This window comes from Geotrypetes seraphini, chromosome 2 (genome assembly GCF_902459505.1).
Source record: "Geotrypetes seraphini chromosome 2, aGeoSer1.1, whole genome shotgun sequence".
NCBI lineage: Eukaryota > Metazoa > Chordata > Amphibia > Gymnophiona > Dermophiidae > Geotrypetes > Geotrypetes seraphini.
In genome coordinates, this window is record NC_047085.1 from 395,318,502 (window position 1) to 395,336,718 (window position 18,217).

Below are 18,217 nucleotides of genomic sequence, written 5' to 3' on the forward strand. Positions count from 1 at the left end.
AACAAAACAGAGCTATGCAAAAAAAATTCTGTGATATACAGCCCTCAGAATATTTAATGCAAGTAACGCAGCAACGGCACTGAATACCATTAATTCCTAATGGGCTTTAGTGTGATTACTACGGGCCACCGTAGTAATCTCCTTTATAAAAGAGGGCCTTACTGTTGGATTGAGACATCCATGTTTTACTTCCATTGGAACTCAGATGTCTCGATCTGTCCTTCTTTTTCTGGAACAAAAGAGGGGGAACAGAAACACCACGTAAAGTCAAGCAGGAGAAGAACAAATGGAGAGTGGGACAGACCACATCAACCTTGGGGTAGAAAATCTTTATTTGTATTAATCAACATAAAACCATAATACATATAAAAACCACATGAAAAAGTCCAAAACAGGACATTTTTTATATTTGGACTTTTTCATGTGGTTTTTATGTATATTATGGTTTTCAAAATTTGGTCGAGTTTAATGTATAAATGAAGAAGAAACATGTTATGTTTAAATGATTTTTATTATTCCAGCAGTAAGAAGCAAATACAAACAGTAGTACCATTCAGGAAATAACATTTTTAACAATATAATCAGTTCCCCTCCCATCCCCCCTCCCCTCCCGAAGAAACATGTTAAGATAAGTGATTTATTTAAAACAAAAGTATTTATACTGTATATTTATACTGAAAAAAGAAAATATCACAGTGTTTTTAGTAAGCACAAAAAAGTAAATATAAGATTGAGCCAGTGACGATCTCCCACATAAAGCTCACCGCCATGAAAGTTATTTGAAGCGGTGGAGTGGTGGTGCTGAGGCTCAGAAGAAGTGTTCTTTAACTGGTAAAGGCATAATTATATACTTGGAGGTGAATGGTATTGCTGTTGATGAAAATTCTCTAAGGTGGAATGTGTACAATTAAAATAAGAATCTATTTTTGAAGTGTTACATGCATTTTTGGCATTAACTTTTAACATTCAACTTCTTTCATTTTTCTGCTTTCTTCTCAAATCTGTCTACTTTTCCAATGTCTTCCCTTCTACTCCCCTCCCCCATCCATCCCCCTCCCCCTTCCCCCTCCCCTCCTCCCTCCTCTTCTCCTCTATTCCCATCTATCCATAAACATTTCTTCTATCTCCTACTCATATCCTTGTGCACCATATCTTCTCTCTCTTTCCCATGTTCTGACAACTTTCTTCCCCTTTGCCCCTCCTGTGGTCTGTCATTTTTCTCTTCTCTACCACAGTATGATCTCTTTCTCTCTCTCGTTGATATTTCTCTCTTCTCTTTCCCTGGTCTGGCATATCTGACCTTCCTGTCTAGGCATCTCTCCCGGGGGGGGGGGGGGGGGTGAGGGGTGGGGTCAGGTTAGTGGGGGGAAGGTTTTAGTGCAGTGCTTCGGGGGGGGGGGGGGGTGGTGGTTGTGTTAGTGGGGGGAAGGTGTTGGTATAGCGGGAGAGTGTGGGCATTTCTCTTGCTTTTGCTGTGTTTTTGGTTTTACAGCGACGTTGACAGCAGCATTTTTTTCTGCGCATGCGCCCATTAGCGATGGAAACATGCAAATTAGCAAATCTTTGCTGCTGTCTGCTTCCCTTATTTGCGTGCGTGATTTTTAAAGAATGTCTCCAGGTTTTTAGATTCAGTATCGGAACGGCTGCGTTAGCAGGCCCTCACTTTGTAACGTAGGTTTTTGAGAATCTTCCTCTGAGACTTTATGCAGCAGCCTCGTGATCCTGCCAGAACAGCCCACCTGTACTGTGGTAATACAGTAGTGGGTAATTCCTTGATACTGTCCCCATTACTGTGGTAACCATGGTATCACTGCGATAATGGATACCATGTCGCTCTCTGTATGTAATAATCTGATCTGGTTCCCACACTTCTTATATGTGTAGAATGAGCCTCTGCACAGTTTGTATGTTTTGTGGGTACAGTATACTTTGTACATAACTATTTATTGGACTTAACTTGAGTTATTTATTAATTGGATTTATTATTTGTTATAGTTTTTATGCTTTGCATGTACATAGTTTGTATGTTAAGGTATGTTACCTGTTAGTGAAATGTATTTTGTATATCCCTGAAGCAGCCAATTCAAGGTGAAATGCAGCCATGTCTGCAGTATTTTAACCTATGTACTTAAATATTTTTGAAGACCTCTTCGACTTTGACTGTGTTTGCCTCCACAATTTTCTTCCTTCAGGACTTAGCAGACCTTTTGCCTAGTTGTTTACATGTATGTCATGACTATAACTAGATAGTCCTTGCTCCTTGGTGCATACAACATATATTTGTAAAGTGCAAGAGGTTGTATCCTCCCATACCGGCAGAAAAGCTGAGCTCCTCTTCCAATGATACTACTGGTAAAAGGGCTGGTGCAGCCTGGAACTTTTTTATTTTTATTAAATTTTGCAATATTAGTAAACAGTACATTGGGAATTTAAGTCTTTCAAAAAGAGAAATAGGCACACTATATACCATTGTTGTACAAGTCATGAAAACTGAAACATTATAACCTTAAAAAAACGAACAAAAAAATAGAAAAAGCAGAAAACACCCCAGGACGGATAGAAATTTATGTCTACAATATAATATAGTGTTTGGTAGAAACTTCTGCCCACAGTTTAATGCAGTAATTGGTGTCACAAATTATCAATCATAATAAATGATAGTATGATAGTCAAAGTATCTCTGATCCTAATGTTGAAGTCAATTCAGATCAAGCAGCAGGAGCAGATGTCAGTTTTTAAATTCTAACAAAGATTGCTAGATCTGCTCAAACTTTAATAATTTTTTATTTATTCATCCATCTGGGAGCTCAGAATGGTTTACATGAATTTATTCTGGTACTCAAGCATTTCTAAGTGGGCAGCATTGTAATAATGTTTCAGAGCCAGAAAGAGCAAAACTTCCTAGGTTTCTCTGTGCATGGCCAATGCTCTTTCCAAGGATTCTGTTGCCCATATTTTTGACTCATCAGCTATCCTCTGTGCGACACTCTGGACATTTCCATTGGGAAGTAATAAGCAACTGTGCTACTAGAAGGAGAATATTTGCCAAATCACCATTACCCAAAGCCCTGTCGGTCAGCTTAGGAGACAACCTAGTTTTAAAAAAACCAACCCCCCCCAAATATTTCAAAGGCAGTTCTACATGTGCAGTTTGCTTAATTCTGTCCCATCTGTTTTGCCAAAAGAGTTGAATCCGAAGACAACCCCACTACATGTGAAAATCTCCCTTGACAATGAGCCCTTCCAGCAAGTATCAGGTATGTTTCCATCTATAGAATGTAACTTTGAAAGTGTCATATAGTCATGGAATAGTAATTTATATTCCATGTCCAAATGTGGTAAACACTGTGATATATGAGGAGGGATGGCTTCCCAGACTATTTGCCATTGCTGTACAGACTGTGTGTGTCCCCTCCCATTTTTCTTCCCACCATTTTGATATATTAAGACTTGCTGGGTTGTTGTTTCCCTATTATCTTATCAAATCTAGCTAGAATCTCCCCTCCTCCCTATCTTCAAATTCCTTTAGGGGGTTCAAATCTCTGAGAGTCCTTATTTCTGGAATGAATATAATATTAAATCTACAACACTGAGAAGATCCAGGGCAGCACTCTAATAATGTTTCAGAGCCAGAAAGAACAAAACATCCTAGGTCTCTTTAGAACATAATTCATGGCTTCCTATTTTTCAAATTAATTTAACAAAGAGGGAATCAAGTTGAGAAAAATAAGTCAGGTATGCAGCCTGACATCTCCCTGATTTTCCCTCATATACCCCCACCACTATTGTCCAGAGTCTCTTCCCTAACTCCTTAGGTGTAACATCTCTCCCTGCCTTCTGTTGTCCAGTATCTCTCAGGCCATTTTGTCTTCTTTCAGTCTCCTCTCCCCATCCCTGGTCTGGTATTTTCTCCTTTCTCTCAACCCTCTCCTCCCCATGTCTCACCTCACGGGGCCCCTATGGTCTAGCATCTCCTCCCTTTCTCCCTGCCTCCTTTTCTCTTCCCAGTCTACCTTACAAGGCACTTTTCTTTACAGAGTACACCAACATGGCAGCAGTTCCGATAGTCTATCTGTGCTCACCTCTGACCTTTTCCTCTGCCACATTTTGCCCACCCTTCCATGCGGATTGTGAAAAATTGCACGCGGACCTTAGGAAATTAGAAGACTGGGCGTCCAAATGGCAGATGAAATTAAATGTGGACAAATACAAAGTGATGCACATTGGGAAGAATAATCTGAATCACAGGGTCCACCTTGGGGATTAGCGCCCAAGAAAAGGATCTAGTTATCATTGTAGACAATCTTATGCCCAATGTGCGGCGGCGGCCAAGAAAGCAAACAGGATGCTGGGAATTATTAAGGGATGGTTAACAAGACTAAGAATGTTATAATGCCCCTGTATCCATGGTGGGACCTCATCTGGAGTATTGCATTCAGTTCTGGTCTCCTTATCTCAAGAAAGATATAGTGGCGCTAGAAAAGGTTCAAGGAGCGACCAAGATGATAAAGGGGATGGAACTCCTCTCATATGATGAAAGACTAAAACAGGGCTCTAGAGCTTGGAAAAGAGACGGCTAAGGGGAAATTGGTAGCATGGAATATTGCTACTCCTTGGGTTTTGGCCAGGTACTAGTGGCCACTATGAGAATGGGCTACTGGGCTTGATGGACCACTGGTCTGACCCAATGTGGTATTATGTTCTTCCTGTTTTCTGCCTGGACAGAATGCGGCAGAGGAAAAGGTTGGCACAGATAGCCTGTCAGAATCAATACTACACCGGCATACTCGTAAGGTAGATTGGACAGAATTGGGAGCAAGAGAGATATCGGTTAATGGGGGCCCTTTGGAGCTGTGGGGCCTTGGGCCTCTACTCTGCTTACACACTCCCCCTTTCCAAGCCAACCCTGCTTCTGGAAATCCAATAGACTTGCCTTGTATTGGTAGCATGGAATATTGCTACACCTTGGGTTTTGGCCAGATACTAGTGACCTGGATTGGCTACCATGAGAATGGGCTACTGGGCTTGATGGACCATTGGTCTGACCCAGTAAGGCTATTCTTATGTTCTTAGGCTGTTCCTGTGTTCCATTGCATTAGAATAGTATTAGAGGCTGACCAACCCAGTGATTTTGGTTCCAGCTGAAACTGAATCCGCAGCTCATTTTCAGCTGGAACTGTAATCGAAACTGGCCTTGCCAACATAGCTGGAAGTTAGCCCCCCCCTCCCTCTGGGCTGCCTACTACTCTGCATTCTACCCTCCCCAGGCCTACTTTGTGATTTTACAAGGTCTAGTGGTGTCTTTGGAGCAGGAGCATCCCCAGTTGCCCTTGTTGGTGTCTGCGACTTCCACAGGAAGTTGCGGCCACTATTTTTGAAATTATAAATGATCTGAACAGGAGCACTCAAGTAGGGAGGCATTTTTTCTGGAAAAAATGTAGGTGAATGAGAAGTAGGAGCTGAAAAAAAAGGTAGATGTTGTGTGTGCAGGGGGGGGGAGATGGATAAAATGGATGTGGAGGTGTTCTGTGGGAATGGGTTGGAGATTGCAGGAAGGTACATGAGAAGCTGTGGTGGGATATTTCATGCTTTGGGAGAGATGAGGGAATTCTGCACAAAAAATTTACAAATAAAGTGTGCAGAATTTTCAATTGTCGAGGGTTTCCCCCCCAAAAAAAAAATTCTCCTAGGAGGGTGTGGGTGAATTTCCTTGCCTAAGGAAGCATGAGTGATAACTCCCTTACTACAGTTATTTGCAACTTTTCATGTGCTTTTACTTTGACACATTATCTAAAATAGCATATATTTCACCTCTTTTAAAGTTGTAAAATGTATAACTTCAAATGTGAATTTCAGACAGTCTGAACAGTGGTAGTGATAAGTGTTGGATGAAGTTACTATCTAAATTTTTGTTACCAGGTCTCTGAAAATATGTAGAAGCTGTAGATGGGGTTCAAGGTTCTGATGTGGCACAGTGACAAGACATTTTAATCCCCACCATCCCTTTGTTTCCTGTATTCCTCCACCATTTCTCCTTTCACAGGTGGAGCACAAATGGTGTATTGTAATAGAGCTCAGGTTCTGCTGGTTCATAGAAGAATGTTTTGTGAAATTTTTGGATATTTGGTCCAAAAATTAATTTCCAATAACAACAATTTATTATTTCTATAGCACTACCAGATGTATGCAGCTGTACATTAAACACCCAAGAGACGGTCCCTGTCTGATAAAGCTTACAATCTAATTATACCAGAGACAAAAAGGTGAATCTATATACGATACTTGGGGAATTAGAAGGGGAATGATGAGGTGGATAGGGTGGGAGGGGGGACTATGGAGGTCATGACCAGCAGAAATGGGTGCTTTACAAGTTGGTTGAGATAGGATCTAAAGTTTAAAAAAAAAAAAAAAGTGGGCTTTCAGCTTGGATTCTAATACCGCCAGAGATGGAGCCTGATGTACCAAGTCAGGCAGGTTATTTAGGCATCTGGTGCAGCAAGGAGTCAGGAGTTGGTTGCAGAGGAGAAGGGTATCACCAAGTGAGACTTGCCTGACGAACAGAGTTCTCAGGGTGGAGTATATGGAGAGTTAAGAGAGGAGAGATGCTGAAGAGCTGCAGAGTGAATACATTTGTAAGTCAGTAAGAGGAGTTTGAACTACAGTGTTTCCCTGCGAATTCGCAGTCCGCGGTTCGCAGTCCCAATCATTCGTGGTATTTTCCGACCACGAAGGAGAGGCAGGAGAGGGCAGCTGGAGTGCTGGCGAGTGAAGGAAATTACTCGTGGTATGCTCCAACCGCCTTTTCCTGTACATCCATTCGAGTCAATTTTAGTGTAATTGCTGCTTTCCATCAGCCTAACGAAGGCAAACCCCTTTCTACTCATCCTGTGGTTTCCAGATTTATGAAAGGACTTTTCAATTTCAAACCACCTCTCAAACTGCTTCCAGTAGTTTGGGATCTCAATGTTGTTCTTGCTCAATTGATGAAGCCTCCTTTCGAGCCAATGGATTCGGCTCATCTTAAATATTTCACATGGAAAGTGGTTTATGCTCATTGCTCTCACTTCTGCTCGCAGGGTCAACGACCTTCAAGCTTTAGTTGCAGACCCACTTTTCACAGTATTCCATCATGACAAGGTGGTCCTTTGTACTCATCCTAAATTCTTACCTAAAGTGGTTTCAGAATTTCATCTCAATCAATCCATTGTACTTCCAGTGTTTTTTCCAAAGCCTCATTCTCATCCTGAAGAAACAACTCTCCATACTCTGGACTGTAAGTGTGCTTTGGATTTCTACTTGCAACGCATTCAACCACATAGATCTGCTCCTTAACTTTTTGTCTCCTTCGATTCAAACAAGTTGGGACATCCGATTTCCAAGCTCCCCTTCTCCAACTGGTTAGCTGCTTGCATCTCTTTCTGCTATACTCGGGCTGGACTGCGTCTACAGAGTCGAGTCATATAAAGTCAGAGCCATGGCGGCATCAGTGACTTTCCTCGGATCTACTCCCAGTGAGGAAATCTGCAAAGCTGCCACTTGGTCCTCGGTTCATACATTCACTTCTCATTATTGTCTGGATACTTTTTCCAGACGGGATGGCCATTTTGGCCAGGCAGTTTTACAAAATTTATTCTCCTAAATTGCCAACACTACCATCATCCCTTTTTGGTTAGCTTGGAGGTCACCCATATGTGAGAATAGGCTGCCTGCTTGTCCTGGGATAAAGCACAGTTACTTACCATAACAGGTGTTATCCAGGGACAGCAGGCAGTTATTCTCACAACCCACCCACCTCCCCTGGTTGGCTTCTCTGCTAGCTATCTGAACCGAGGAGAAGCACGCCCTGCACTGGGCGGGAAGGCGCATGTGCAGTGCGGCAGTTGCAAACTTTCTAAAAGTTCTACAAGCAAGTCTGCTTGCGAAGCTGTCTGCATCCGGGCTCTGTGGATGACATCACCCATATGTGAGAATAGCTGCCTGCTGTCCCTGGATAACACCTTTTGCAGTAAGTAACTGTGCTTTCAAGTAATTTGGATAAGAAAGGGAGGAGGGAGACGGGATGATAGTTGGAGAGGCAGGTAGGGTCCAGCAAAGATTTTTTGAGGCGTGGCAAAACCACTGCATGTTTGAAGGTGTCGGGCATGGTTGCAGTGGAGAGTGGATGGTTGAGGATATGGCAGATAGAGAGGATGATAGTGAGAAATATGGTGATCAATAATTGGGTGGGAATGGGATCAGAGGAACAGGTAGCGAGTTTCGAAGAGGAGAGAAGGAAGTAAAGGAAGCGAGGGTCAATGGAGAGTCTACAGAGTGGACTTGAGGAGTGAGAGGAGGTGGCGATTGGTTGAGAACTCGTGGCTAATCTTGTGAACCTCGTGTAAGTACTCGGCCATAGTCAGGGGACAAAGAGAAGGAGGAGCTGGAAGTGAGGGTACTTTAAGTAGAGTTGAGTGTGGGAAAGAGATGGCAAGGGTTGTATCTGAGAGAATGAAGTGGGTTTAGTAGTCTTGTTTTGCAAGAGAAAGGGCAGATTGGAAGGAAGTCGGCAGAAATTTGAAGTGTAGAAAGTCAATATCAGCGCGGGATTTCAGCCAGTGACGTTCTGCTGATTGGGCGCAGAAAGTAGCAGATCTTAGAGGTCAACTAGGGCTGGGGTTTGGTGTGGCTTATAGGACGTGACGGGGGGAGTGAGGATATCGAGAGCAGGGGATAGAATAGTATTATAGGAAGGACTGCTTCACTGACAGATTTACATAAGAAAAATATAGGTATATATTAGGCAGATCTTGGTATGGGATATACCCTTAGGACAAGATTTCTCAACCAAGTCCTTTGGACATACGCACAATGAATATGAGACATCTTTGCATAGAATGGAAATAGTGCATGCAAATATGTCATGCATATTCACTGTAGATGTCTTGAAAACCTGACTGGCTAGAGCAGTGGTCTCAAACTCAAACCCTTTGCAGGGCCACATTTTGGATTTGTAGGTAAAAATTTTTATAGTTTATAAATCTTTCCTTTAAATGTTAGAGAAGATTTATAAACTATAAAGAGTTTTACCTCGTGCAAAATTGTCATTTCTTTGATACGATATTAACTATTTTTTCTGCGGCCCTCCAAGTACCCTATTTTTTTCTGCGGCCCTCAATTAAAGTTTAACATCTTTCCTTTCTTAGAACTGACACATTTCAATCACTATATTGAAAATAAAATCATTTTTCCTAACTTTATTTTTCTGTTTTTTTAACTATGTTTCCAGGGCCTTCTTGTCCATTGACTGTTTTTCTCTCTGTTTTCACTTTCTGCCTTGCATCCATCTTAAAATTATGATATTCTTATAACTTAGCCTCAGAGATTGATCATATGATCTAACGCAATGACTGGACGGTGAACTCCTGCGAGGGGGGTGTTATCACTCCCCATTAGAGTTTTATATCTCTGAGCGTATAAGAAAGTATTCGATCACATTCTCTTGAAACTATAGCTCTTTATTGGATAGGAATCGGTCTATATTCATATATATTGCACCCATCTTTGGCATTAACTTAACATTCAATTTTTCTGCTTTCTTCTCAAAATCTATGTTTCCATGTCTTACCTTCCCTTCCTAACTCTCTCTCTCCTTCCCCCCCCCCCCCCGTGTAACATTTCTCTTTCCCTTCCTCCTTTCTGCCCTCTGCAGTTCATCTCCCTTCCCTTCCTCTTTTCTGCCCTCCCCTCCCAGTCCTACATTGCTCCCTCCAGTCCACCATTTTTTTTTCTCTCTTCCTCCTGCATGCCTCTCCTCTGGTCCTCCTTCCCTCAACCAAACAACATCTCTCTCTCCCTCCCTCCATGAGTCCAACTTTTCACTCTCTGCCCTCTCCCCCTTCCCCAGTGTAACATTTCTCCTTCCTGCCTTCCTTTCTGTTCTTCCCATCCATCTCGCCCTCTCCATGAGTCCCAACACTTTTGCCTCCTGCACGCTTTTTCTCTCTGTCCTTGCCTCTTCCCTCAGTGGCATTCCTCCTTCCCATTCCCCTAACCCAACATGCTCTCTCCCCAAGCACCATCTCACCCTTCCCTCCAGTGTGTAGCACCTTTCCTTTCCTTTCTGCCAGGTCCATCAGCACCTCTTCTCCCTTCCCTGCTCCCCTTGTCCAGCAGCACCTCTTCTCCCTTCCCTGCTCCCCTTGTCCAGCAGCACCTCTTCTCCCTTACCTGCTCCCCTTGTCTAGCAGTATATATATTTTGCAGCTGCGGTCTTGTACGCAATCTCGCACACTGGACAGGAAGAGAGGCGCCGGCATCGGATGAGTTGCAACTGCCTGCTGCCATCACGTATGCTGGGTCTCCTGCCTTCATGTATCCAGCAGATACGCGAAGACAGGAATCCCGGCATACGCGACGACTGCAGGAAGTTACAAGTCAGCTGATGTCAGTGCCTTTCTTCCTGCCCAAAGTGTGAGATCGGGTTTGAGACCGCTGGGCTAGAGGTATCCTGACGACTTGGGTGAGAATCCCTGCCATAGGATCATAAATATGAATCCTGAAAACATGTATAGAACACATAAAAGGAGTGGGGGGCTGTTGCATAAGTAAATTATACTCTGAAAATATGGGATTATCTGTGGATTATTCTGTTAGTACCTAATACAGGACAGCTTGCTGTTTTCCCTGGGTTCCATGTAAGCATTTGAAGGTTGTTTGGGCTTGAAGTGTTTGTAGGTAGAATGTTTGTGTAATTTAAAACTCAGAGACAACAGTATACTTTATATGGTATATTGTATATCCTCTACTGACATATTTGTTAGGATAAAAGTACATTAAAGAGAATATGGTAGCAGAAGAGCCTTTATTAGTGAGTATAAGTGAGTTCAGCACGGGGGGGGGGGGAGCCTTAATATTAACATTATACACATACCTAAGGGGGTTTAATGCAGTGAAACATAAACGAGTATGGGAGATTCATTTGAAGAGAAACAATGGCAGCATATAATTCCAAATTTTCTCAGCAGTGCACTTGCAGGGAAACAGCTATAAGATGGTACATAGAGAATTATCTTACTCGGTCTGATCGTGCCAAATCAACCCAAAATAGACATGAGAGAATATAAAAATGTATGTGGGTGGTGGGGGGGGCACTATTTATGTTCAGTGGCAATGTTAGAACATAAGAATAGCCTTACTGGGTCAGACCAAGCCCTGTAGCCCGTTCTCATGGTGGCCAATCCAGGTCACTAGTATCTGGCCAAAACCCAAGGAGTAGCAATACAGTTCCCCCTCCATATTCGCAAATTCTGTATCTACGGATTCGCTTATTCGTGGTTTTACATCAAAAAATACATTTTCATTTTTTAGGCTATTGTAAGCCCCCCTTAAGCCTTACCTGGTGGTCTAGCTTGTTTTGAGGGCAGGAGCGATCCTCCCATGCTCCTGCCCCGTGCAGATTGCTCACAGGAAATGGCTCGAGCGATCTGCACAGGGCAGGAGCGTGGGAAGATTGCTCCTGCCCTGAAAACCCGCTAGACCAACAGGTAAGGCTTAAGGGGGGGCTTTCAGGGCTTATAATAGCCATGGGAAGCAGGGGTTAGGGGCAGAACCGGCCCAAATATTATTCGTGGTTTTTTTATATTTGCGGGCCGGCTCTGCCCCGAACCCCCGCGAATATGGAGGGGGATATGTATTCCATTTTAACAATCCATGGCAAGCAGTGGCTTCCCTCATGCCTTTCTCAATAACAGACCATGGACTTTTCCTCAAGGAAATTGTCCAAACTTTTCTTAAAACCAGCTATGCTATCTGCTCTTAGCACAACCTCTGGCAATGCACTCCAGAGCTTAACTATTCTCTGAGTGAAAAAAATTTCCTCCTATTGGTTTTAAAAGTATTTTCCTGTTATAAGCTATGAGCTTTGAGGAGGAAGATTTTAATATTTTTTTTAACTCACTGTGTATAGGGATGTACCTGCTTTTTCTTTTGAATAAAAGAATTAAGAGGTATATAAGATAACAAACAGCTGGTGAAGCAGCATGTTGGAAGGAGAAATCCACTGACCATGATTGATTGATTGAATTATGGGAGATCAGAAGGATGAAATTAATTGTAGCACAACAAAAGAATATAAAGGAGGTTTCATAAATTGTGGTATTCTTTTTCACAGAGTGTATGGAATTAAATGAGTGTGTGGGATAAGTAATGATATTTAAGCTGGGGCATCACCGGAGAAGATGTGTGTGTTGGAGTAGGGGGACTTAAATCGGTACTGTACTAGTTTGTGGTTTTTTTTTTTTAAGTTAAGAATTATAATGGAAAATACATTTACAAATGAATAAATTAGCAGAAATGATTTTAGTTTAAAGTTACGAGTAATATATCTGGCATATTTATTTGCAAGAGTATTTTCTTTGTACTACTATAACAGAAGACCTTCAGAAAAAATCTTTATAAAAAATGATGAAGTTTAATCTTTAAAGGATATATTAACTCTGATCTTGATGTAGATTTACAAATGTGGCAGCTTATTAAATAAAACCAAAAAGCAACCAAGAACCAAATTATGTTGAAAATGGGGTGCGAAATTTTTGTGTGTTAAATATAAATCATTCATTTTATGGTACCTCTTTACACTACATGGCACAGGGGAAAAGGCATTTTAGTAGTAATGTGTATGTTATATTTGCTAAATCAATTTATCTAAACACACTATACTCAAATCCCTTAGTGAGAATAATATTCACAATAATAAAGACCCCTAATTTCCCACTGAATATGAAAGAGTGCAAAAAATATCATTAACTAACTGGAAGGGCCTCAGTCATCGAGCCTACGCAAATCATAGACTCTGACCATACAAGTCTGTGTGCTTCCCCGGCTCCTTAGCTCTAATCATCGGCAACCTTCCAGTCCCTTACCTCAACTAAAAGGGTTTTAAATTTATTGTAAGTAAATTCCTAAAAATTTTTTTATCTTTTTATTTAAATTTATTTCAAATAACTTATTCTAAAATATCGGCTTTCTAAAAACCTAAATTCTCTAAATAGATGCACTATTTCCTTATGAGAGACTTAATTTAAACATCCAATATCCATTGAAATTACTTGGCTTTCAAATAATATATCCCCAGCAAACTGCTTCAGACCATGCCAACGTGGCCAGCGTTTCGTGGAAACTTATTTAAACCCACTGCTTCAGGGCCAGTTAGTCAAGCATGCTGCGGAAAATAGAAACACAATCAAAAAAACAGAAATGAATAAATGAAACTTATAAAGTAGTAGATTGAACAGCCTTACCTACCTACTGAAATATATTAACTCGGATTTAGTCTCTAAACAGCAAAAAATTGGCGACAGTCTCTTTTTAAGGAGAACTGTCAGCATCCTGACGTCACAAATAGTATCAGATTACATTAACCCTTTCAGGACCAAGGGACATATTTGTCCCATAACTTTAAAATCCTATAAATTTTAATTGGGATAGTCTACAGTTCTAAATTTGATATATACGGATTCCATATGATACTGCCTTTATGTAAACAAACTGGTTCCGACATTCATTCATTAGCGTCGTTGCTAGATTGACGAGAAGATTCACTTGCCACACTGTCCATAAGCCAGAAGTGTGATTTTTTTTAAAATAAAAATAATGATATTTCACAAAAAAAATCAATTTTTTGGCATCTGCAAGCCCTTTTTACCATAAAAATGTCGTCAAAACCACAAAAATTGGCCTACGATCCTTATGGTCCTGAAAGGGTTAAAGAAACAGATAGCAAGAACACAGAGAAAAACAGCAACATCCATAAGCTTATTAGTAAAAATGTTGCCATTCCATCTGTTTGTTTAAACCCCCCGGGGCTAAAGTCTGTAAACGATTAATCCAGCGTTGCTCATGTTGAGCCAGCGTCCGCCGAAAATTCCCACCTCTCTTGTCAGGTTTAACTATTTCTATGACAATAACCTTTAGGGAGAGAAACTCATGTTGTTTCTCGATGCAATGCTTCGCTAAAGGGGCGCCCATATTACAATTTTTGATGTTACTTTTATGTTCAGTCAAACGAACATTCAGTTTTCGTGAGGTCTGACCGACATAAAGGAGATCACAAGGACACCTAAGGATGTAAACAACACCCTTAGTTTTACAATCAGAAAAATGCCTTAACGTGTATACTCTACTGTCTCTTGGATTCTTAAAAATATTGGTGCAATCCATAAGGTTGCACATTTGACAGCTCCCACACATTTGATGCCCTGCATTTTCTGGCGAGCAAATATCTCTAAATTCCCTTAGGGTAGAGGGGCATAGTATTTCCTTCAAATTCCGATTTCTGCGGTACGCTATTCTTAAAGAATAATCTTTAAAGGTCCCTGCTATTTTTAGTATTTCCCAGTGTTTTCTCAGACTCTTAGCAATATAATAGCTATTCTTAGAGTATGTTAATACACAGGTCATGATTTTTTCATCAGTCTCTGAATTCTCAATAGTTCTAGCCCGTAATAGATGTTCACGATGGTTGTAATACGCCCTCTTATAAGCTGTGTTCACAACCTTTGACGGATATCCTCGTAGTAAGAATTTTTCTTTTAAACAATTTGCCTGGATCTTAAATTCAGAATCTGAAGTACAAATCCTGCGGATCTGTAAAAATTGAGAAAACGGGAGGCTCTTTTTAAGATGATCAGGGTGAGCACTAGAGAAGTGAAGCACAGAATTATAGTCAGTAGGTTTGGTATAGACCTTCATTTGAAATTCATACTGCGTCTTCGTTATCAAAACATCCAAAAATGAAATCACAGTATCACTAGAAATGTAGGTGAATTTAACCTTCGGATGACAGTTATTAATATAGTCCAAAAAATCATCCAGTTCTGTTTGACATCCATTCCAAATAAGTAAAATATCGTCAATATATCTGGTCCACAATTTCATCTGTGCAAAAAAACGAGAAGGGTAGATCCAACGCTGCTCAAAATATATTATTTGAAAGCTAAGTAATTTATTATTTGAATATATTATTTGAATATATTATTTGAAATATAAGTAAATATATTATTTGAAATATAAGTAATATATTATTTGAAAGCTAAGTAATTTCAATGGATATTGGATGTTTAAATTAAGTCTCTCATAAGGAAATAGTGCATCTATTTAGAGAATTTAGGTTTTTAGAAAGCCGATATTTTAGAATAAGTTATTCGAAATAAATTTAAATAAAAAGATAAAAAATTTTTTAGGAATTTACTTACAATAAATTTAAAACCCTTTTAGTTGAGGTAAGGGACTGGAAGGTTGCCGATGATTAGAGCTAAGGAGCCGGGGAAGCACACAGACTTGTATGGTCAGAGTCTATGATTTGCGTAGGCTCGATGACTGAGGCCCTTCCAGTTAGTTAATGATATTTTTGCACTCTTTCATATTCAGTGGGAAATTAGGGGTCTTTATTATTGTAAATCAATTTATCACCTTAGTGGTCAAATACTGAATAGTAATAACCCTAAGCTGCAAGTGTTCTTCCATAGCAATGTTTCATTATTTTGACTTGACCTACTAAAATATCCTTATCTCAGCCTTTCTTGATATGTGAACATACGCTACCAGTTAGCTGAGCATGTGGTAATTTTATCCTTTATTCTGCACATGAAGGACCTAAGTATGTATAAATACCTGCCACGATTCCCCCTTTTAATTTTTCTTGCAGCAGAAAAGATACATATGGACTGGTTTGGAGAATATTCAGTTCGATTCCATGGAGATTTTACTGCTGTGCTTCAGTTTTACACTCCTCAGAATTTTGTAAGAATGTGTGTGATCTATTTATCTAAAAATACTGCACTGTGCAATTAGTCATCCTAGGGTTTCTCATTCATATGCATCTCCTTTGTGCTGCATGTGTGTGTGTATATATTATCTATACATACATATACATACACTACACATAGTACAAAGGAGATTGTCTGTGGATCTGAGTATGTGGCACATTTCCAGTTATATAGTGCAATGAGCAAATTGAACACTGCCTTGCTTTTGAAAATGGTGCAGGGTTTCTTTGTTCAAGCACAGAAAGTAGTAATTAAACATACAGCTTATCTTAATGTATTTTACATAAACTGCTTCAGCAGTTGTGCTTTTGGAAGAGCATGTGAAAGCTCTCTCATGTGGCCACAGTTCCCATGATCTACCCCTAAATGTGTGTAGACTTAAATTTTGACTCATTTTGTAATGTTTTTAAAATGTAAACATGATGGGGGGGGGCAGTTGGGTGAGTGAATGCCTGGTTATGGGATAAAATCATTGACATGATCTATGGTAGAATTTAGCCAGGCCAGAGTTGTGACAGGTATTTTGTACTGGCTAGATATAGCATTAAAGATTTAAGCAAGGCAGTGTTCAATTTGCTTATTGCACTATACAACTGGAAATGTGCCACATACTCAGATACTTGAATTCTGTTACATAAATGTAAGAGTCTGTACAATAGGTGAATATCCCCCGGTCGTGAGTTATTGCAGAAGAATGTCGGTCGCATCTTTTAAATTCCACCTCCTTCTCCAGTGGATTGTAGTGCCCTAGCTCGTGGGGCAACTCGCAGGTGTATCTACTGAGCTGGCCTGCTTTGTACAACTTGGAAGCTCAGGGTTCATTCCTCTGGGAGCTCGCTCGCTTTCTGATTTATCAGAGGCTTGAACGCAGGCTGTTGGGCCCCAGTTTTAGTCCTGTGGGACTTAATGGGAGCCAACTGCCTCTCTTTATCTCCCCACTCCATCATGGTGTCAGGGTTTGTAGGGGTGGAGGTTTCAGTCAATGTTGGTCAGACTGGCAGCCTAAAGATCTACAGCTTTGGATGTTTTCTGAAGTAGAAAGTCTTCTCTTTCCAGTCAGGCTTCAGAGAAAGCTGACACAGTGAGTTCTAGCTTATGGGCAAAATCTAGAGGGGATGGTCCTGAAATTCATTCATTCAGTTTTCCCAGGGGAGCTCAAAAGTGATTACATGAATTTGTTCAGGTACTCAAGTATTTTTCCCTGTCTGTCCCAGTGGGCTCACAGTCTATCTAAAGGATCCTGGAGCCAGAACTAGGTTCTCCCTTTCCCTAAAACACCTTACTCATTATTTTATGAACTTCAGGGAAGGCCCCCCTCCCCCGGCTGTTTACGGCACAATTTTGCTGTCAGTAGCCATCTTGGATTTTTATTGATCTAATTTTTAAAAGCCTCTATCCGTCTCAAACCCCCTCAATTTTGTTCAGAATTGACTGAGATGGACCTCATTTGTCAGCTTTGCGCTTGATGCTCAGTTGAGTGTCCGTGTTCTGCATACCATGAAACATGTGAGGGGTGGGAGCCTTGGGCTTAACTTTCCAGGAATCCTCTAGGACTGGGGAGCCACAGGGGGGTCTGTTTGGCAGGAAAGAAATCTCTCCGAAGACCCTAAAGAGCAAAGCACCAAACAAAAATGCGTCGCTTCTGTGGACCCCCAAGAACCTAGTCTGAGTCTTTGCAGGAGTCTAAGAGGCCACCTGTTAAGGGGTTTACCCTGGATTTTGTTAATCTTCTCTGGAGATCTTATTTATTAGACCTTGGGCATTCTTTGTTGCCTGCAGGCACGTCGGTGGCAGATCAGGGAAGCCCTCCTCTCCAGGATGTCTCCTCATCGCTAGGGGACCCTCCGTACACCCAGAGTGACAAGACAGAAAAAGACTGGAAGGGTTGGTGGTCAGACTCCATGCCTGTAATGTCCTTTTATGGGACCAGTGGTCAGGAGGTGGTAGTTTCCCTTGACCAGGGAGAAGACCCATCAGTGAGGCATCTTTTTAAGTCTACTACTGTGCCCCACATCATTACAGATGCGCTTTAGGGAGTTAGAACTGGAAACTCTATAGCCAATGAACTTTCAATTGGTCATGAGCGGCATTAATGTTCATACCACTTCTTTTCACGTGCACCTGCACTTCACTTTGTTAGTCACAGAACAATGGGAGTCCCTGAATGGTTCCCTAAAGGTGGCCAGGATTATATCTAAGCTTTATCCTAAGGCACCAGAGTTTCAGCAGCTATTTAGCCAGCTGAGAGTGGATTCTGCAGTTGCTCAAGTGACAAAATTCACCTCCCTACATAATGAGGGAGGCATGATAAAGGATGTGTAAGATCGCAAAATGGATATAGTCCTTGGAGACAATTTGAGGCGCTAGTTTTGGGTATCAAAGCTTTAGGGGCAGCCTCATTCATGGCACTTGCC

General features: G+C 41.1%; 1 protein-coding gene across 3 annotated transcripts in view; it reads left to right on the forward strand.

Annotated features, from left to right (window-relative positions):
• Positions 1-18,217, forward strand: part of IGF2BP3 (insulin like growth factor 2 mRNA binding protein 3) — a 279,076-nt gene that overhangs the window by 57,999 nt on the left and 202,860 nt on the right. For 2 of the 3 annotated variants that reach the window (XM_033930872.1, XM_033930873.1), the window contains exons 3-4: positions 3,186-3,257; positions 15,683-15,777. The exons of the other annotated variant lie outside the window; for it this stretch is intronic. In XM_033930872.1, coding sequence (XP_033786763.1) covers positions 15,697-15,777 — 81 coding nt within the window. In that variant the 5' untranslated portion in view covers positions 3,186-3,257; positions 15,683-15,696. The remainder of the gene's footprint in view (positions 1-3,185; positions 3,258-15,682; positions 15,778-18,217) is intronic. 3 annotated transcript variants of the gene reach the window in all.